Source organism: Procambarus clarkii, chromosome 16 (assembly GCF_040958095.1).
Source record: "Procambarus clarkii isolate CNS0578487 chromosome 16, FALCON_Pclarkii_2.0, whole genome shotgun sequence".
NCBI classification, from domain to species: domain Eukaryota; kingdom Metazoa; phylum Arthropoda; class Malacostraca; order Decapoda; family Cambaridae; genus Procambarus; species Procambarus clarkii.
The window spans coordinates 12286814-12308698 of NC_091165.1; the positions used below are offsets into that span (position 1 = coordinate 12286814).

Genomic DNA, 21885 nt, shown 5'->3' on the forward strand with positions numbered 1-21885 from the left:
TTTGAGACTTGGGCAGTTTCGGGGGTTGCCCCTTCTGGGGGGGGGGAGACAGAGGCATTCGAGTCAGTTCCTCCAGCTGTGGCGACAGGGTCTGACTAGTGGGCCCTTTTCCTACCTGCCTTTCCAGCTGCCCCGACTTTTTCTTGTGAGGCCGGAGCATTGGAGGCCGACTCAGCCCCGGGTTCCGGTTTGGAGGTTCCCTGGGTTTGGGAGGGGAACTGACTTGGGGGCCTTAGGCCCCCATTGAACCCACCTGGGTTTTCCTGCCCTCCGAGCAGGGCTTACTACTACAAGGAGTGGGGTTTTCTTTTTCCTCCCTCTGCGTACAAGTTTGATTTGGTATTGGCTCCTCTCTGGGTTTGGTTCTGTGTCCCTTTGGGTTCGTCGGTTCCGTCCTTCTGAAGGTTTTCGGCTTCCCACATCTTGCCTATTGAAGTGCAGGCAGGCGTTGTGGCTTACCTCTTGCGCAACCCGGATTATGCCTCTATAAAGGATCCGTCATTTTTTTTCAGGGACTTCGTCTCCATACTGGGTTCATTATGAGGTTCCAGTCGTCCTGGCTTACAGACTGCCTTGTATTGTCATTGGAGGCTTGGGGTACTTTCTGTCTTAATAATCAAATTATCACACACAAATATTTTTGGGAGGAACAGATTAACCAGATTGTGATGTTTTTACATTGATGTTTACACAGTGTTCTCTGATTGTGCTATAGGCACAATCAGAGAACATTGCATGAAAATCAGAGGTCCATGGTTGTTCAACACATTCCCAGCGAGCATAAGAAATATTGCCAGAACAACTGTGGGCATCTTCAAAAGAAAACTAGATCATTTTCTCCAAGGAGTACCGAACCAACTGGGCTGTGGTGGGTATGTGGGCCTGCAGGCCGCTGCAAGCAACAGTGCTCACCAGTTGATTGACAGTTGAGAGGCGGGACCAAAGAGCCAAAGCTCAACCCCCACAAGCACAATTAGGTTAGTACACAGCCGGGAAGGAACTGAACCGTTTACTAGATACCTGGTGGCCAGGACCCTGTTCGACCTCCAAAACCCCTGTGCCCAAATGTCTACCCAAGACATGTTGCCAAAAGCCACTGCGAGAGCAGCATACATACACAGGGGCCCGACGGCTGAGTGAACAGCGCTCGGGGTTCGTAGTCCTAAGGGTCCAGGTTCAATCCCTAGCGGAGGCAGAAAGAAATGGGCAGTTTCTTTAACCCTGATGCTCCTGTTCACCTAGCAGTAAATAGGTAGCTGGGAGTTAGACAGCTGCTACTGGCTGCTTCCTGGGTGTGTGTGTGAATATGTGAAAAAAATATCAGTAGATTGACAGTTGAGAGGCGGGCCCAAAGTGTAACACCATAAATGTGTTTTGTGTTTTATTTTACATACAAGAGTCAGTCATGTATGGTATCTGAGGCACCAGACTGTCTGTCTTTAGCAATTAAGAAGTCACACCTAGATTTAATGGTCAGAGGTTGCCTTCGGGTCAGGTCGCATGAAGTGACCTTGCTTTCAGCTAAGCTGATAATTGAAGACGGTTGATGGTGTCTTTCCATCAAACAAGCTGCTGTTTAGGCGTGGTAGGTAGATGGCCTGAGGCTATCTACTTAGTAGGTGGAACTTACCAAGTTCCACCTACTAAATGGAACTGGTTCCACTGGTTCCCCCATAAATACCCATGGAACTACATTTGAGGGAGGATTGAGGATTGAGTAGAACAGCGAGTAGTAGAGAAGGCTGGTCGAGAGTCCCACAGCCAGGCTGGCCTTCCAAGCCGGGTCTGGGACTCTGTCAACTGTAGCTCCTTCCTTCCTTCTCTATCAAACTTAGGCTCAAAGACTGGTGAGTGAACTTGTAAGGGGATGTATTTTGTGTTTCCAACTTAAGGTATGTGATTCAAGAGCAGTCAACTGTAGTGTTTTAAATTTCTTGTGTGGTGACTCACATTGTATATTAATGTTGACATTTAACATCAAATGTTATGGCTGAATTATGATATCCATATGAGTGAAGTAAAAAATACAATAGTAATAAATTGAATAACTTATTTTTGTAAATTGTCTTAATTTTGATCCCTAGATCCTATGATATTTTGAAAGCTAGAGTGGAGAGCCCTCTGAGCTTACTGGCTTAAGATTTTGATTTAAATATTCTTGGATATACAGGTAATGCTAACAGCTGATACATGCTAACATGAGAGAATATTGTGGTACAGACAAGTTTCATTCCTTATATATTTATATACCTGAATGGATGGCGACAGCAATTTTCTATCTTCTCCACTTCTACTTTCTATCTTTTCTACTACTCTACTACTACTTTCTTTTTAAAGAGCCAGAGCTCAACCCCCCGCAAGCACAACTAGGTGCTTGTGGAGGGCAAGCACCCCCGCAAGCGAGGAGCAATGGTGAAGGTTGTACAGTGGAACCTCGGGAAGCGAACGTCCCTCTTTACAAATTTTGCAGGTTATGAACTTAATTTCTTCGGAAAATTCAAATTGGGTTATGACCTTTGCCTCCCCTTGCGACTTTGTTGATACACGTATGGGGCGACCGAGCGCATGGTTCCTGGTGGCACGGGCAAGGCGTGCTTCAGTTTATCAGTGTTTCTCCCACCTAGTGATGGATCACGCTTAAATATTGTATTTGGGAGGACAACACGATGGATGGTGGGAGGACTGGATGGATGGTGAGGAGACTCGATGGATGGTGAGGGAACGGTGGATGGGTGGATGGAGAGGGAACTGGATAGATGTATGGTGGGAGGTACTGGATGGATGGATGGATGGATTTTGGGGGGAACTAGATGGATGGTGGAGGGGGGCTACATGGATGGATGGTGGAGATGTACTGGATGGTGGAGGGGGAACTGGATGGATGGATGGATGGTGGGGGAACTGGATGAATGGATCCAATTCCATCCTGCCAGATGGATGGATAGGGGGGGGGCTAGACGGATGAATGGTGGAGGAACTGGATGGATAGATGGTGGGGATGGGAAGAACTGGAATGTAAGGGAAGAACACGTGGAGGGTGAGTGGGTGTGCAGGTGAGAGAGTGGCAGGATGAGTAGCAGGATGGGCGGCAAAATGGGTGGATAGGCGGGCAGGTGTCAGTGTGTGCGGTGGTGGGCAGTAGTAAAATGGTTGGTAGTGGGCATAATGGGTGAGTGTGCAGGCAACAGAACAAGCAGGTGGCAGATGATAGACTACCATCTGCCACCCACCTCCTTGGACTAAGGAGGTGGATGGTGGGGCAGGCACAGAGTGGGTGGGTAACAGGGCATTCAGGAGACAGTGGGTGGGCAGATGTGTAGCAGTGTGGGTGGGTAGCAGAGGTGGTGGCGTGAGTGGCTGAGCTTCCGACTAGGACTAACATAAGAGCTGGTCACCCCAGGTCCCTATCCAAGAGCCCCATCCCGTACACTGGACCCTCCCCATTATCTCCATCCCCCCCATCCCGCACACTCCCTGCTACCTCCATCCCCCACACCAGACCGACCTCACTTAACCCCTCCCAGCCTATGGACAGTATTAATACAGTGGGCTTCTTTGCTACCAGCTGTTGGATCAGGAGGCAGACTCTTTTTGTTTACTGACTGACTGGTTGCAACTGTGAATGCCTGAATGACCATAAATGCCTACCTGGTTGCTACAACAACTTTGAATGCTTGACTGCCTGTTAATGCTTGCCTGACTGTGACTTGTTGTGACTGGAAATGCCTAACTGGTTGTTACCGCAACTGTGAATGCTTGACTGCCTATGACTGGTCTTGACTGTGAATGCTTGCCTGACATGTTGTGACTGGCTACCACATACCAGAGGCAGTGAAATGTGTGAAAGGAAAATCTGGAACCAGTGATGCCAATATGAAAGTGTTTAACACGAGCAGGGAATGGTCTAACCACCACCTCCCTCCTCACCCTCTCCATACACCAACACTGCTCCTTCCTCCATCCTCACCGTCTACCATACGCCAACAAGAGTCCTCAGTAAAGTGCAGTTAAATGTTCACTTATTTTATTTATGGTTTATATTTATATGTGATTGTTTTGTGTATGAAAAATGAGTAAGATTTTGTATAAAATGTATTTTTAAGTTAATATTTTTTGTGTGGAATGGATTAATTCAATTTATAATATTTCTTGCGGGGAAAATTTGTTTCAATTTACAAATTTTTGGTTTACGAACCGTCTTTGGGAACAGATTAAATTAAAAAACCAAGGCATCACTGTAACCTGAAAATACTTTAGTTCTTTTTAGTAGATTTGGGTAAATTAGGTATAAAATTTACTTTAAAAGTAAATATTTTGGGGAGTGTGTAACGGATTAATTCAATTTACATTATTTCTTATGGGAAAATTCACTTTGGTTTATGAACTATCTCTGGGAACCAAGGGATAGGGGCAGCTATAGTCCAGCTACGACTGATGGTAACAGACACCATCTTGGAAAGAATCATGGGTAATATTCCTGGGTGTGAGAGCCTCAGTAATGCGTGACCAACCAAGGCTGGCACATGCAGCATGAGCTAGCAGCACTGCTGTTCAGCTTGTGAACACAGCATCGCCTAAATATGTAACAAAATATATGAACCTACTATTATTTAGTGATGAAAGTATTAGAGAAGACCCCTGTGATAAAAATGACAAGGATTCTGATAATGGGATTGTGGTGATAATTAGCACTGTGCTCTGTGATAGGAGTAATTCTGAGGGAGGGAGGTGGTGTCGTCTTCTGACTGTGTGTGGCCATCTTTTATTGTCTGGACTCACCATACCAGCTTAGTGGTTCGCTATGGTAAACAAATGTAGACATATATAACATGTGTATAGTGTGTAATAACAGCAATAGGAGTATGTTGGGAGCAGCCATTTTGGTGAGGGAGGTAGCGTTGTCTGCACAAAATGTCATACTGTGTACTGGTGGCCACTATGCTCTTTGGGAACCATACCAGCTTAGTTGTATAGTTTATGGTGAATATAACATGTAGATGCTTATATATAATGTGTGTATATAGTGTAATAAGACCACAAACATTATTGTTGGTGGCTAGATGTTAGTGCATCTGGCCTTGAACCTGTGAGGGAGGCCGCTGGCAGGGAATTAGGTACAATCTTGCAAGGAATGAGGGTGGTAGCTCTTACATAATCAGATGAAATAATGTGTAAGATTTTAAATGGTCAGTGGATGGTGGCACAAGTGTAAATAACAGGAAAATAAGACAACTTTCCAATGTGAAAAACAAAAACAATTTTGCTTCAGTAAAATAAAAAGAATAGTGTAATAAATTGAATTGTTTGACAAGACATTAAGAAATGGTAATGTCTTGTCAAAGACATAATAATACAGGATAAAAAAAATGCACTTATGCATTTTATATAAAGATTTGAACAATACCAAGTCATTTGTACTCTTCTGAGTGCACCATCAAGGTCTGAGTATATGGTTTTGAGAAGACTTACATCTTGTCCAAACCATATACCCAGACCTTGATAATGCACTCAGGAGTGAAAAAACTTGGTGTAGTTCAATTCTTTAAATAAAATACTGTACATAAATACATAAGTGCAGTTTTTTAATCCAATATATTTAATAACAGGAAAGCACAAAAAATGATTACAGGTATATTATACTAACTCCAGAAGTGTGAAGAATAAGGCAGATGACCTCAACCCTGGTATATGGTATATATATGTAAAATTTGGACATAGTAGCACTCTTTTTCTTGTTTGTTTTTGAAACATGGTTGAATATTGACTCGCTAAGCTTACTGGTAGAGTACCAGATTAAGGGCTAAATACTCTTTATGTTGTAAACAGATACAAAAAAATGATAGTTGCTATCATTGAAACAGGATCTGAAGTGCATTGTAAAAAATCAAATTACACTCACACAGAAACCATATGGGTAGAAATGAACAAGGTAAATAAACTTAATCAGTCAGTAAGCCAATTTTGGAAGAGATGAAAAAGGCCCCTTGATGCAATAATGTGCATATCTTTGGAGAATTAAACCCAGGTGAAATAGATTGGATAAGAAAAGCAGGTACTGCAGTGACAGTTTGTTACTGAGCCTACCAGAAAATATTTTGAATTTGGTATTGGCATAGAGAGAAAATTAACAATATGGAAATAGGCAACAAACTGGGTAATGGTGATTACAGATAAATCAGATTTAACATAATATGGAAAAGTTGTCAAAGAAAACTCTTAGGGGTGCCAGATTTCCATAAAGTTAATTTTGAGGGATTTCTTGGGAAAAATAGATTGAATGTACCCAAACAGGAAGGTGGGCTACCCCTTGAGACATAACTAAGCTGTCACACAAGGACTCCATGGTGAGGTATGGTGGATACTGTGGGGAAGAGGTGATGTAGTTCGGCAAATAATCTGGGGCCAGATTCACGACGCAGTTACGCAAGTACTGTACTTACGAGCATGTACATCTTTCCTCAATCTTTGACGGCTTTTGTTACATTTATTAAACAGTTTACAAGCATGAATATCTCCCCAATCAAGTGTTGTTATGTTATAAACAGCCTCCTGGTGCTTCGGAGCTCATTAACTGTTTTATAATTGTAAACAAAGCTGCCAAAGATTGAGAAAAGATGTGCAGGTTCTTGCGTAACTGCTTCGTAAATCTAGCCCCTGGTTAGGGTGCGGGCATAAGGTAGGTGGTGTCATAGTTGGGTTATCTTGAGGTTATCTTGAGATGATTTCGGGGCTTTTTAGTGTCCCCGCGGCCCGGTCCTCGACCAGGCCTCCACCCCCAGGAAGCAGCCCGTGACAGCTGACTAACACCCAGGTACCTATTTTACTGCTAGGTAACAGGGGCATAGGGTGAAAGAAACTCTACCCATTGTTTCTCGCCGGAGCCTGGGATCGAACCCAGGACCACAGGCTCACAAGTCCCGCGTGCTGTCCGCTCGGCCGACCGGCTCCCTTATATCGTGCTGTCCGCACCTCGACCGGGTGCGGGCATATGAATGAAGAGGAACTAGCCTAATTGTACTTAGGGGAAATTATCTACTATTCTTTGATCCCACTCTGAACCTCGATCAATTGGTATACTGGTACCCAGCAAAACTAAAGGAGTCATACACACAAAGAAATCACAACAACATGATATACCAAACAAAATCATTGGAGCAGCAGGGCAGGAATTGAACCACTGTCCTGGGTAATCCCAGACACATGCCTTAGCATATTGTGGTCCAAGTGTTAAGTAATGAATATGGGGTTATACCCAGGACATTGGTTTGATCCCGTCATGCCCCAAAGATTTTCTCCTAAAGGAATCTGTGCCTGCTGGAGGTTCTATACACCCGCTGTTGGATTGGTAAGATTATAGGATGAATTGGGCTGAACTGTTCAATGGCTTTCAGGGCACTTCTGTTAGTACTCAAACTGTATGATGGTTGGGATATACCCAATCACAGTCGAGTAGGCCTCTGACGTCATTCCCGATAGAGCTGGTACTGGCCGCTCTGGTGGCAAGGCAGTACCCCACGAGACCAGAATTCGGTAGGACCTCGGCGGACACACGTCATAATATGACATAACTCTTCCAGTGACTGGAATAAATATATTTATGCACCAATAAAATAAGATTTAACTCAGTAATGAAGATAATGGCTTTATCTAGCAGTCGTAGAATCAGAATCATCTCTTGGTAGGTGGCGGAAAATCCCACACCACTCAAGGGTTTGGAGCCATAAATATACACATATACTGAACTTACATGTCATGCAACATATTCATTGAACAGATTTCCTAGTCAAGTATTGGAGACCTGTGATTTTTAAAAAGATGTGAGGGCTCTGCAGAATTTTAGAGGAAGGAGTGAATGATGGTGAAGATGAGGTACAGTATGTCGGTGACATACACACATGAACAGGAAGTCTCACATGAACTCCCTGGGTATCTGAAATTTGTTAGGATAACCAAAAAATTTGATGTGAATAAATGGAGCATCTATTCATGATTAAAAAACTCCAATAAAACTTATACTGTATACTATTAGGAAGGTTGTCTTACTAATACAATGCCCGGATTAGTAATTATGTATTGCAAAATAAAATTACTGCACATGCTTGACCAAAATTGCACTTTTTGTTTGGAATAATATATTCCAAACACAAGCAAATGATGAAAAATATTTACTGGCCAAAACTCAATATGCTTCTAAAAATGCAAGTGAAATTATAATACAAACTTATTATAATAAAAAAAATGTTCTCTCTTATTTACACAGTTAATATTTGAGACCAAATAATATAATATAAAAATATATGCTTATAAAAGATGCATATATTTAAATGCTATTAATACTGTACTTTACTCTATTCACTATCTTCAGAAAATAAATCCTGCATGGCAGCTATAGGCAAGGTAAGGAGAGCATAGCTGAAGAATATATTTGTTCCTGAAGTCAATATACTCTCTGCTCCTGGAGGGAATGCCCAACCAGATGTTTCCATTACAAAACAATTGTCTCGCATTATGTCAGACGAGTCACCCTTCCCTACAATTACAAGGTGTTCATTATTTGCCAATGCTGTAGTTTGAATCTTGGCCTCGTTGGGAACACGAAGCTTAGATAATATTGTCCAACCCATTGGAGAATCACTGAAGAGGGCTTCTGTTCCTGTTACCTTGAGCTGACCTTGTGCACTTGGACATTCAATAGGCCTGGCACCACCAATAACAAAGATGTTTCCACCATGACTAACTGCTGTTGCATAACTTCTTCGTTCTTTGAGCTGAGGTCCCGCAACCCAAATCTGTTAATATCACAAGATGATAGCATATTTTCACATATGGTATACAGCAAATATAAAGAAAAAATATACAAGACGGCAAATACAGTAAACTGTATTTGCCGTAAATGACAGTAAATCTGTAATCTTCTTACAGTAAGTTGCCTCAACTGTATAATTTTAAAGTACTGTACAGTACTGTTGTACAGTTTCACTTAGTCATATGAGATATGTTATCCCATTATTATGATTGCAGAAGGGGAATAGAACAGGGCAAATAACATGTTTCACAGACAAGAGAGGATTCCTATGTAGAATGGATAAACAGATGCCAAGCACAAGAGCTGTTTTTTCTACCAATGTACAGTATATTCCTCATGAAAGTTATTTCCACATACCTCTTCTTTAATGCAAAAGATTTCTACAGCATCTAACACCCTGAAAAATGGACTTCCATCAGGAAGCTCTTGCCATGGAGATCCGCCAATGTAGAAAATTTTTTCATCTGATACAGCTACTGCTGCCCCTCTGCGTACATTGGGTATGGAAGGCAATGTCCTCCATTTATTAGAATAAATGTCAAATTCCTCAAGATTTGACATTTCAAGTTCAACCTAAAATATAAATAATAAATGAATATTCAAGAAGTCAAACCAGAATTTATTTTATTGCATCTCATCAAGAAAGGCACCCAACTCTTGGGTCTCTATGCTAGTCATGTCTTGTAAAAAATATTATAAAGTACAGTATCCTTGTCAATACAAATACCCCACCCTCTTGCTGTACTGTACTTACAATATGTAGTGTAATGTGGACACACTGCACATAAGGGGGAAAAAGGGGAAGGCGTTGGGAAGAGAGAATATGTGTGTGTGTGTGTGCAGGGAATGGTTTAGGAGGGTGAGCACTGGGAAGGAAAGCCATGAAGGTTTGTAAATGTTGGGGTTTAGGTGAGGAATTCTAGGTAAATTTAGAACTACCACATGGGGTGATGTTTTTATTTCTCTGACCACAAGATAGCAGCAGCTACTGGATCCTAACTCCTATTTTGAAAACCAGGTGTCTGATCAAATATTATAGTATTTAGAATCTATTTTTCAAGGCCACTGGGATAAATCTGACAATTGCAGATAATTAATTACTTTTCAGTGAAGATTATGATTCCAACTCATACAGAGAAAGGTTTAATACTGTATGTAGGGGAGATTAAGGCTGAATGGGTTAGTCTGACAACCATATTTCAGTGTTGTTGTTGTTGATTTAGGGGCGACGACGATCGTGGGATCGGATGCGCCCCGGCGTACCCATGATGGGTTAATCGCGAAGCCTGGAAAGGTGGAATGCCAAGCCAAATCCCAAAACGAGTGACGCCAAACACTATAAACTAATATGCCATACGGCAAATAAACGCACAGATGGGCAGATGATTAGGGAGCCCCAGGAGTCCCTCAGGGTGACAAGCACCGGCCCCGCCCCACACAGAGAACACCAGGTAGCAAAACCAAAACTCGGCCCCCAACTAAAACGCAAAAAGTCATCCAGTGTTCCCCGGCAGAGCAAAAGCCGGCCGCCCACCACAGCTGAGGGCACACCAGGAGCTCACTAAGACCCGCCAACCCCCGGCACCTCGCGGCCAAGCCGGCCCCCGAACATTGTCACCCCGCCGGGAGAACCAGCCAGAACATGCCAAAAAAAATCTATCAACAATCCCGTGACCCAAGGCGATACGTGCCAGGCATCGTACAACCAGACCGTTGAATAGGGATACCAAACGGCAGTAGCAAAGCCAAAACGCGAAAACAAGACGTGAACAGGCGGCTCCCAGGCGGAGATGTTCAGACATCCGCTCGGCGTCAAGGTTGAACTAGGAGGCCCATATTTCAGTGTGTACAGACATACCCTTCTCTTGTTTTCTTCTTTGTACCATATTGTACAATGCTGCTTTATTTACACATTAGAAAAGACACAAGGCCAAAAGTGGTGCTTGTGGTGCCAAAAGTTTTTGTGGTTGGCACCACAAAAAAGTGATGCCAAAAGAGCTCCCAAAACTACTCTCCTGACTATGTGCAAGCATGCTACAGCCAGGAAAAATATATATGCTTTTCTGTGACTTTTACATGGAAATTTATCACTTTTAAATTTTTTTTTTTAGCAGCATATGGAGATGAGCTGTGGCTGCCACAGTCACAATGTAGATCAGTGTTTCTCAACTGGGGTTCTACAAGAGAGAGTGATAAAAGGGCTAATGCTAATCATATGCAAAAGTTTTTAAGTCATTTTATGTTTAATTTTTCTCATTTAACTAGTATCAAGAGGAAAGACAGAAAATTGTCTCCTTTCATTTGACAATGAAATCCATGTACAGTGGTTATCTTATCTTGAGGTTATCTTGAGATGATTTCGGGGCTTTTAGTGTCCCCGCGGCCCGGTCCTCGACCAGGCCTCAGCCCCCAGGAAGCAGCCCGTGACAGCTGACTAACACCCAGGTACCTATTTTACAGCTAGGGTGAAAGAAACCGGGGCATAGGGTGAAAGAAACTCTGCCCATTGTTTCTCGCCGGCACCCAGGATCGAACCAGGGACCACAGGATCACAAGTCCAGCGTGCTGTCCGCTCGGCCGACCGACTCCCGGTGGTACCTCAGCTTACGAATTTAATCTGTTCCCAGAGATGGTTCGTTAGTTGAAAATTCGTAAACTGAAGCGAATTTCCCCATAGAAATAATGGAAATTGAATTAATCCGTTCCAGACTCCCTAAAAAATTTACTTCAAAGTAAATAATATACTTAATTCACCCAAGTCTTCAGTACTAAAGTATGTACAAGTTATTACTTACCTTTACTGATGACTTTTGTTGGCATATGGAAGATGGTGAGGAGGGGGGAGGAGGAGAGGTGTTACTGTTTGGAAGGGGAGTCCGTCTACTTGCAAGGAAACAAACCCCCTAGTAGAGTACCAATCATGACTTGTGCGGCTAAAACAGCCAGTAGTGTGAAAACCAATATCAGCCACATCTACAAGAGCAAACTGAACGAGAAAGCCCAGGAGATATTCAGGTGATCTACCCATACCCTAAACCAGGGGTGGCGAATCTATGGCATGCGAGCAAATTTTTCCAGCACGTAGCATAAAAAGGAAAACACTATTCAATGCATTAAAGATTTGCCAGCAAGAAGAAACACAGGACTTGAATACTAAAGTTGGAAACTAACATAGCAGAACAGCTAACAAAAGATAATGGTTCATGCAAATTCCTTTTCATTTGTTTTGATGAGAGCATTGATATTTTACTGTAGCTGGGATAGCCATTATTGTTTGAACCACTCTATAAAACGTCTAAATTATTGCAAAAATTAAAATATTTAAATCTGTATTCTCTGGAATGCAGGCAAGAGAGATACATCATAATTTATGCCTGGAAAATATTAGAGGGATTGGTTCCAAATCTGCACATGGTAATAACATGACATGAGACCAGGAGGTATGGCAGAATATGCAAAATAGTCCCATTGAAGAGCAGAGGTGCAATAGGTACATTAAGGTAGAACTCGATCAACATCAAAGGCACAAGACTCTTCAACACTCTTCCTCTACACATAAGAAGCAAAACTAGCTGCCCTCTCATGGTATTCAAGACAGAACTAGATAAACACCTCCACAGGATACCTGATCAACCTGGCTGTGATTCATATGTCAGGCTGCAAGTAGTCGCATCCAACAGCTTGGTTGACCAACCATGAAGCCTGGTCAGAGATCGGGCCACAGGGACGTTGATCCTTGTAATCACCATAAGGTAACCACAAGGTAAAGATTAAGAATTCTACATTCTTTTCTCAAAATGTTTTGATGACAGCCTAAAAATTAATCCACTTCATTGGAATTAACAGGTCTCACTAACCCAAGCTAGATATATGCTCTGACTATGAATAAGCAGGAGCTGACTTTCTTAAGTTACCTTTCAGAAAGTTGGTGATTCCACCAAAATGTCTTAAGGTGCTATGAACTGCACAAGACATTTTATTTCATATTGTCCACAGTTGTCTGTGCGATTTCAACAAGGAAATTGTGTGTGTGAAACTATTAAGGGTGGAGAAGTGCTAAGAGTGGTTGATCAGTTTAAATATAGTACCTGGGATGTGTGATTGACAAAAGAGGAATTTACACAACTGAAGTAAAGTGAATCAAGATAGGAAAATGGCTGGTGCAATGAAAGCCTGGTTAAAAAGAAGAACAAGACAAAGAGATGCAGCCAGAGGCCTAAGTGAATTAGTTATTGCCTATCATTAAGTATGGATGCCAGATGCTGCTATGGTTTGAATGTGAAAACTCAAGAAATGGAGCAATTGAAGGACAGGCTGAGAGATGTGGTATTAGAACTGAGTAAGAAAATTAAATCAAGAATGACAAGGAGTGCAAGTCAGTAAATTGAAAGAATAAATTAAATGCATGGATAATAAAGATTGTTGAAGTGATCATTCAAGCAAATTTGAGGACAGAAGGAGAGGATGGCTGAGATGGGAAGACATGACGAGTGTGTGAGGAAGTGGGGATTGATAGTGAACACTACACAGGATGCAGTAGGTAGCAAGACTAGGTGCCACGAATTTGTTGAAGGAGTATTGTGTTATATACATAAAAAACTCATGAGCATTTTACACCTAGCCTAGTGGATAATTTGCTGAAGTATGGTGGTACAGTTCTCAGCAATGCTCTGTAATATGTAAGTTACAGTGAATGACCTAGAATTTTTTTGTAATACTGAAATTTAAACCTTCTAATCATAAGCTGTACTGTTCTCCCATTTTTCTTTCAGACTGATGCCTCCATACTCCATGGTGGTAAAGTGTAATAATAAAGACGAATTGCCAATTAACTTACTTCGTTGTTATAGCCCCCTAAAACATATAGTTTTCCAGCATGTGCTACAATCCGTGGAGAACAACAGGCAAAGGGCATTGGAGACATCAGAGTCCAGCTGTTAGTTACAGGATCATATTTCTGGACATCATTCTGTAGCACTCTGTCTGTACTAATTCCACCCAGAGCAAATAGGTATCCACCTAGAAGGTAAAATTATTTTTAAGTAAATTATCATTTTTCCTTTTATCTACAACTATATTCATCAATAAAACATATATTTTAGCTATGGTCTCAGGCACATACAAGGAAATAAAGATAAGCATATATTTAAGCACTATAAAACAAAGTAGATATAAATCTGTTACAAAACACCAGCGTTGAATGTAATGAAACGCCATCTTCTGGGTAGAGCCCAGAGGCTCCCTGGAGCTATTGGACTGATATTACCTAATATTAGTATGGGACTTCAGTCATATGGAGTTGTCAAGCCTACCGGGCACCACTAGCCAGAACATGGTCACCTCAGAGAGGAGCAAGGAGCAATGGCCTATGAAACTCGTGTATGAAAGAATTCATGTCTGCCATCAACTGGGGTTGAACACCCAGAAAGGTAGGTGCCCCAAAACAGACCCCCCTCCTGGTAGAAAAATTGCAACCTAAGACCGAATAGAGGCTAGAAACTTCCCCAAGGAAAACAGCTAACAAGCAACACGTCATCACACAGTGTGCCGACCTCCCCTCCCACACCCTACAGGGAGGGAAGAAGGGGAAGAGGGGGGGGGGGGTCCCGGCCCACTGAGCCAGCAGCCGGACCATCAGGTTCATGACTGAAAACCGAAACAAAAACCGAGGGAGGGGGGGAGGGGGGGGGAGAGGGAGCCAGGTAGCCTCCGGGACTTTACCCAGAAAATGGCGTTTCATTATATTTAATGCTGGTTATCTGTGCGGAAGCCCCGTAAGCTCCCTGCAGCTAACTACCTAAAGAGCAGGAAAACAGGGACTTACTCAGGAGGCAGTTGCATAGCATAACTCATAACAAAAACAAGACAACTGGCTGCAACCACCAACTCAAGGCGACACAAGACCACTGAGGGCCCGGCACATTAACAAGATAACAAGATTCACTTAATAATTTTTAGTGATAGGCCCTGATTGTTTGGGATTATGTGTGATTTGAATTAGTTAAATTATAGAGCATTAATAGATAGGCTGAGTTATGAAGGAGGAAAATTATCTGGCAGTCTTATACAGTAGAACCTCGGGTGATGGCCGCCTCAAATGGCGACCATTTTGGGTAACGAACGCCCCAATCGCCGACAATTCATCTCGTTAGGCGACCGCTCGTTTGAATAATGTCAACACCACATGGTGGGGTCGGGGACTGCTTCTCGCACATTCTCAGACACCTCCGACGATGTAAATAAATTATTTTTCTTTGTTTAAAGATGCTATTGATGCTGGGATGTTGTAAAGCATTGATTTCATTTTTTTTTCATTTTTTTTTATAAGAAACATGGAGCAGTATAACTGACAAACACCAAACGAACCTTTTGCTATACAAAAAATGAAAAAAAAAATTGAACAAATTTGAAGAAAGAAAAATGCCATAAAGGTTTGTTCAGTGTATGTAAGGTAGACTGCTCCATTATTTAAAACATCGAATATCATGTTGATGATAGTGGTGGTAGAACGAATTATTTCTATTTACATTCTTTTCAATCGGGACTTTCATTTTGAATGACTTCGGTTTCACATAACGACCATGGCGCCGGAACGGATTAAAGTCGTTATTCGAGGTTCCACTGTGCTTATATTCAAGAGGGCTTGAGACCTCAGCTTGGAAAATGGCAGTCCCGTTTTCCTGCCAGACATAGGAACATCTTGATGCTCACAGAACTGGTATACTCTGTGATAATTGAATGTTAGCGTAATGTAAAGCTAAATGTTAGTTATACTTAGAACTGATTAGTAGCAAGTAAATATTTGTATTGAAGAATAAGTAATGTTACTGTACGATCAGTTTAATGATTCAGACAGTGGCCACATTGTGTTGAAGAAGCTCTTCTCGACTCAACTGAGCTACAGTGCAGACATAAGTGCTGTGGGCTCTCCTTTCTTTCCTCCTTCGTTCTCCTTTCTCCTTATTCTTTAAATAACAAGTATCAATATATTTGTTACCGTGCCATTAGTTGTTCTAAGTGTATTTGTTCTGTGTTCACTAAGTCAGTGTTTGAGCCCCAGTGTTTACCTCTCTGGGATAGCCTAGGGACCACGTGTTGATGTTATTAAGTGTTGTGTTCTGTCCCTTGGGGAACGTAGACTTTACCTCTAGTTTGCTGATTGTAACCCTCGTCTCTGGCGTATGTGGATTCAGGGAAATAAAGTAAGATTGAGGGGGTAAGGTATTGTTGAACTTGGGGGGGGGGGATTAGGATTAATAAATTATATATTAAGGTTTTAACCTGGAGTTTCCATTGCCCTTGCTGTAGTGGAGTAAGTTATCTCTTTCTAGACGTCAGACCATATATGGATATTTATACTTGTCTGGGAACTGTTTTTACCTGGGGGGCCAAGCCTTACCTAACCCCACTGATTGGAACTCCCTTACATTGATATTAACCAAACAGAGCAAGCACTCGTTTATAACACAACCAAGCATTAATAACCCAAAGACCCCTCCAGAAACCCTATGTCTCGTTCTTCGCCAGAAAAAAAGGAAACAGCTGCAACCAAAGAAACCGACCACGAGGACCGAAAGAGTAGAAACCTCTGCGCCTGAGGAGAGATGAAGCTCACCGATCCGACCCCCAGAGGTCAATGCCAACAGAAACGAAGCCTTCTGAAAGCAATCCTGAACCAAAGGGGTCACGACAAACCAAAGAGAAGAGAGAAAAGAGAGCACCCAGTCCAAGAACCAGGAGGGCTCAGGCAGTGCATGAGCAGGCCAGAGGCGAAACAAAGCACGAGAAAGATTACGGAATGGGATGGAAGTGACATCCACCCCGAATGCAAGCTGGAGTGGTTCCGCCAGTGCTGCAAGATAAGAGGCGACAGTATTAGGCATAAGATGACTGTCCTGAAGGAGCCAAGAAAGAAAGGACAAAAACAACCCGAACAGAAACAGAAGACAACCTATGAAGTGAGAGGAAATGGTGAAAAGAACGCCAAGAGACTTCATACTGTGGCCGAGACGAACACCGCAGGTGGGATACCATCGATGAAGCCACCTGATCACCAAACAAGTAGTGATACACCCGCATCAAAAAGACCAGAAGCGAAGAGAGGAGGAGTAGATTGTACTACACTGGCCCGATCTGCTAGAAAAGGCAGAGCCCCGCAAAACGCCCAGGGTTCAGACACCGAGCAAGCAGCGCCTAAAACCAAGGCTGGGCCGGCCACCATGGGGCCACAAGGATGATTTTCCAGCGGTAAGACACCAAATGAACCAGAATCCGAAGCAACAGCTGGACTGGGGGAAAGGAGATACAGGTAAGCCCACCTCGACCTGTCCTGCCAAAAAGCGTCCACCGCGATGGCTCCGCAGTTGGAGAAGGGTGCCAAATATATCAAGAGATGCCGGGACAATGCCGCCGCGAAAGGTCCACCTCTGGGAGCTCAAATGTCCGGCAGAGCCAACTGAAGGAGTCGGCGTTGACCATCTATTCCGCGGACAGGGAAAGGAACTGCGACAGGCCGTCCGCGAGGACATTAGACACTTCCCGGAAGTGAACCGCACGGAGAGCTAAGCCCCAAGAATCCAGCAGACTTGTCACCCGAAGCCACCAGCCCCAAAGAGGCAAGGACAGATGAGAATCCCCACGGTTCAGACAATGAACCACCGGAGCGCAGTCTGAATGGAGCCTAATCGTAGAGCCGAGCGACCTGAACCCTCTTCAGTGAAATCGAACGCCCCAAACTCTTGCACCGTACTGTGAGCCTGACGGAAAGATGGAGCCCACCACCCATGGCCAGCCTGATGAGGACTGGTCACAAAGTCCCAGAAGAGACGAGGCGTCTGTGAACACATTGAGCGAGGGCTCGGGAAGGCGCGAAGGCACTGAACCTAAAAAAAAAAGCAAAGAGGAAAGTAGTGCTGCAGCAACCAACACTAAGCCCACTGGGGTCGAACCCAGTGGTTGCAAGAGAGGCGGAAGGGACATCCCCGAAGGTAAACTAGCACTGCGAATTTCAAACTCCCACACAACTGCTCGAGCAACTGCAGAGCGATCCAGGCTCCCCCCCCCCCCCCACAGGAACAGCTGAAGATGGGACTACAGCCACAGCAGGAGGGAGAGACACGGAAATGGTCCAAGAGTCCCCACACAAGGACCGACCATGTTTGAACCTGGAACAGAACCAGATGTCCCATCTGGTTCCTCCAGTTCACCAGAAACCCGAACCCGGCGAGCTGGGAAAGAACCACACCCCTGGCGAACAAGCAAGCAGACCGGCTGGAGCCCACACAAACCAGTCGTCAAGATAGGCCAGAACCTGAACCCCTGGCAGACACAGACGGGTCACCACGACCCAGGTAAGACATGGAAAACACGATGTGCCAGATTAAAGCCAAAAGGAAGGCAACAAATGCTGTAAGCACACCGCTCCACGATGAAATCTAACCATTCCCTGAACCCTGGATGAATCGCAACATGCCAATACGTGTCCTGGAGGTCCAGACACCATCCAACACTCTGGCTCCAAAAGAAATTGAACCTGGGACAGAGTAGCCATCCGAAAAGAGGAGCGAGGAATCCAGGAGTTCAGATGGGACAAGTTCAGAATGAATCGAAGATCCGCACAGTCCCTTTTTTGGTACTGAAAACAGGCAGGGTAACCACCTTAGGGACGAGATCATTTCGATCACGACCAAGCACACCCTCTCCAAGATGATCTAATGGAGCAAAGGGGAAGAGGCCTGCCCCACCAGCCCCGAACCCCCTGAAGGAGGAGGAGGAGGAGCTGCTTAATGCCACTGCAGGCCGGAGAATACGACCCAAAAAGCACATGCATTGTGGGACCAAGCGTGGGCAAACAGAGCCAGCCCCTCCCCCCCCAGTGCCCCCTCAGAGAGGCACAGGGAGCAATGGCCTATAGAAACCCCCCATGTGTTTGGGAGCATTCCATGTCTGCCATTGACTGGGGTTAGGCCCCAGAAAAGATAGGCATAACAAAACAGACCCCACTTGGTAAGAAATTGAACCAAAGACCAAACAGAGAGGCAGAACTACCCAAAACTTAAATTAACAAGCAAACGTTATACACCCCCACCACACTGCTTGTCCGCGCAGCCCTCTCCTCTCTGGTAGGGGGAAGGGAAGGCCCCGGACCCCCCGTGCTGGCTACTCACACCATCAGTTCGTAAGCTGATGCATTCTGGGGAGGTCGTCAACTCTGGCCTCGATTTCTTGGCAGATTTTGTGCCTTTGTGGTGTTTCCTGCTTCTTGTGGTGTGGTACCCAGGAGTAACTACAATGTACTAGGGCTGTATGCACTTACCTTCCCTAGGCACCCTGTAAGTACTATCCTTCCATAGAATCTTTGGGATTCCATTTCCATAGGGGTTTATGCTGTTCGGCATTTACCTCGTCCCTTGGGGCCAGCTGGGATTTTGTGACCTTTGTTTGGCCTTGGGTAGGAAGTGGTGTTGTTGCTAGTTGGGGCACAAGGTACTGCGCTGCTCGCTTACCTATGCGGCGGCCGTGTTCCTGTCCTTCTGGTGGGGTTGTACTTTTGCAGAGATTTTCTTTAATTTTTGTTTTTCTTGCCAGGAGGGGATTTGTTTTGTTTGGCAATTAGTCCACATAGGGGTATATTGGTGGCCCTCCTCCTGGCCCCCTTGCTTGTACACATCACAGGGGTTCAGTTATTAGCTCGTCCCCCTTTGTTAGCATTTGGGTTCAACCGGCTAACAGTACCTTGCCTGGGCTTCCCGTAGAAGACATTCCTACATGCCCTGGAAAACCCTGTTGGGGCTTGGTTGAGCGATGGACATGTCTTCCGAGTTCCACCTTGCCTTGTGTGAATTTAAAGGTTGTTCTGTACCCTTGTCTCAGGGTGTCACCTGTTTTGCCTCCGTCTTCTGCCTGTTGGGTCAACGACACCTTCGACCCGGAGTCTTGCGAGACATATTCTCTGTTCGTGCTCCAGTTTACCCATTCTATTGTCACTGAGGTTTGGGTTCAGGAGGCATCCACATTGCATGGCCCGGTTTATGTTGCTGGAACGCACTAGGTTGGTTGCCCTCTCAGATGCAGCAGGGCTGCCTCGTTTTGGTTATAAGGACCCAGACTTGGAGGCGTTTGTCGCTTCGACTTTGGTTCCATTGGCTTGAGACCTCAGCTTGGAAAATGGCAGTCCTGTTCTGATGCCAGACGTTGGAACATGTTGAATGCTCGGTTTATGTTGCTGGAATGCCCCGTTTCAGGCTAAGTACAATACACCACACAAGAAAGGAGAGCTTTTCCAAAGTTGAACACAGCAAAGCAGAGATGTAAACAATCTGGACAATACCACAGTGTCTGGAAGAAGAGAGAAAAAAGCCAACAGAGAAACAATTCCTAGAAGTGAACACAGCTTAACAAATCACAGAAAACCTCTACTGGGAGGTCCAAATCCTGGAACCAAACAGGAAAGCAAGAGCAAACTTTAAGGACCAGGACCATGTCTAAAGAGAGGGGACAAAGGTAAGAGGGACCCTGACATGATGTCATCAAACCCCTTAATATAGGCAAGGTACGTGCACCCAGTGCCCACAAAACAGCAAGGATTTCCTGGCAAACAAAGGAGACACCTCCTGTCCAGTGGTGACAAAAACAAACCTGGCAGAAAACAGACATGTCTCACCCACAGAAACAGGAAAAAGACTTACTACAATAAATTGGGGACTAGAAACTGCAGCAAAACAAAGTCAGAAGACTCACCTCAGAAAGAGACGGGCACAGACCAACCCCCACAAAAGTGATAAGACAAGGCAAATTTAGGAGAAAGGAGACTGGACAGGAATGTGCAAGGAAAATGGAACATCAATCCAGAGAAAAGGGAGTCACATGGATGGGGAACCTCACATCTCCAGAGAACAAATTGAATTGCAAGGTTAACAGAAAAAGAAGCCTAGACAGATACCCACTGCCTCCACAGGGGAAGAAGGAATGAGTCCTAATATGGAACCAGACCAATAACAAGACAAGGAAAATCTGGAATGCCCACCGAAAGAGCATCCAACACTCCCACGGAAGGAAGAAGCAGAAATCTTCCACTAAGGAAAGGGGCCTGAAGGCATAAAAAATGATCTCATGTCTCCAGACAATATCCCATGAGGAACACAACCCCAATGCCAGCCTCCAGCCCTGGAGCACATGTGCCCACATGGTACCACCAAGGCTGACCAAAGGCTGCAAGCAACAGGGAACTCCAGAAAGATCAATATGTTGGGATATGGTGGGGAAGGGGCTATATATTTTAATTATATCCCACAACAAATATGATTTGATTTGCACAAAATAATTGTCAAATGCTAGGCAATGAATTTATTATTACTCATTTTTAAAACAATGATTTAAGGCTGAAATTATCAGGCTAACTTAAATCTAAGTAGAGTGCTGTATTATATATAAGCAAGTCTGTTAAGTATTTGTACATTTAATAAGGTTTGGACTATTAACTGAGATAATGTAATTCATCTACAAAGTCTCACCTTCAACAACAAGTGCTGGCTTTATCCTTGGGAAGCACATTGGTGGCAATCGGACATGAGCTCCTGCGTGTTTTCCCGAGCCGAGAATATCCACCAAGTAAATATTAGTGTTACCATCACAACATGCAAGTACTGTCTTCATTCCTCTCTCTCTAATGGATCGAATTCTCCGTGTCTTTTTAAGAGCATCTAATACCCTTGATGCTCCAGGAGAGTCCCAAGGAGGATTACCGGCTCGAATATCTTGTAAAGCTCGTTGAAATTTTGGATCATACTTCAAATCTGAAGACTCTCGTAAGCAACTAGTAACCAGAGATCTGCAAAATATCACTTAATGTATTATGATTTGTCAGGATAATTCAGTGCTGTATTAGCAAAAGAATTTCAAGTTAACTTTTTTAGCCATTTTCACTGACAGAAAATGTCACTAAATTATACAGTACAGCACTTGTGAAATATGTTAATATTAATTATATTAGTATCGGTGGAATTAGCCTATTTTTTACTCGTGCTTTTTGATGGTATGGTGCTCTTACCTAAAACCAAATGAACCCTGTTCCGGCAGTT

General features: G+C 43.9%; 1 protein-coding gene across 5 annotated transcripts in view; it reads right to left on the reverse strand.

Annotated features, from left to right (window-relative positions):
- Positions 1-8057: 8057 nt before the first annotated feature.
- Positions 8058-21885, reverse strand: part of LOC123760080 (gigaxonin) — a 67366-nt gene continuing 53538 nt past the window's right edge. For all 5 annotated transcript variants that reach the window (XM_069325257.1, XM_069325255.1, XM_069325258.1 and 2 more), the window contains 4 exons: positions 21319-21635; positions 13644-13825; positions 9164-9379; positions 8058-8789 (listed from right to left, as the gene is read on the reverse strand). In XM_069325257.1, coding sequence (XP_069181358.1) covers positions 8349-8789; positions 9164-9379; positions 13644-13825; positions 21319-21635 — 1156 coding nt within the window. In that variant the 3' untranslated portion in view covers positions 8058-8348. The remainder of the gene's footprint in view (positions 8790-9163; positions 9380-13643; positions 13826-21318; positions 21636-21885) is intronic.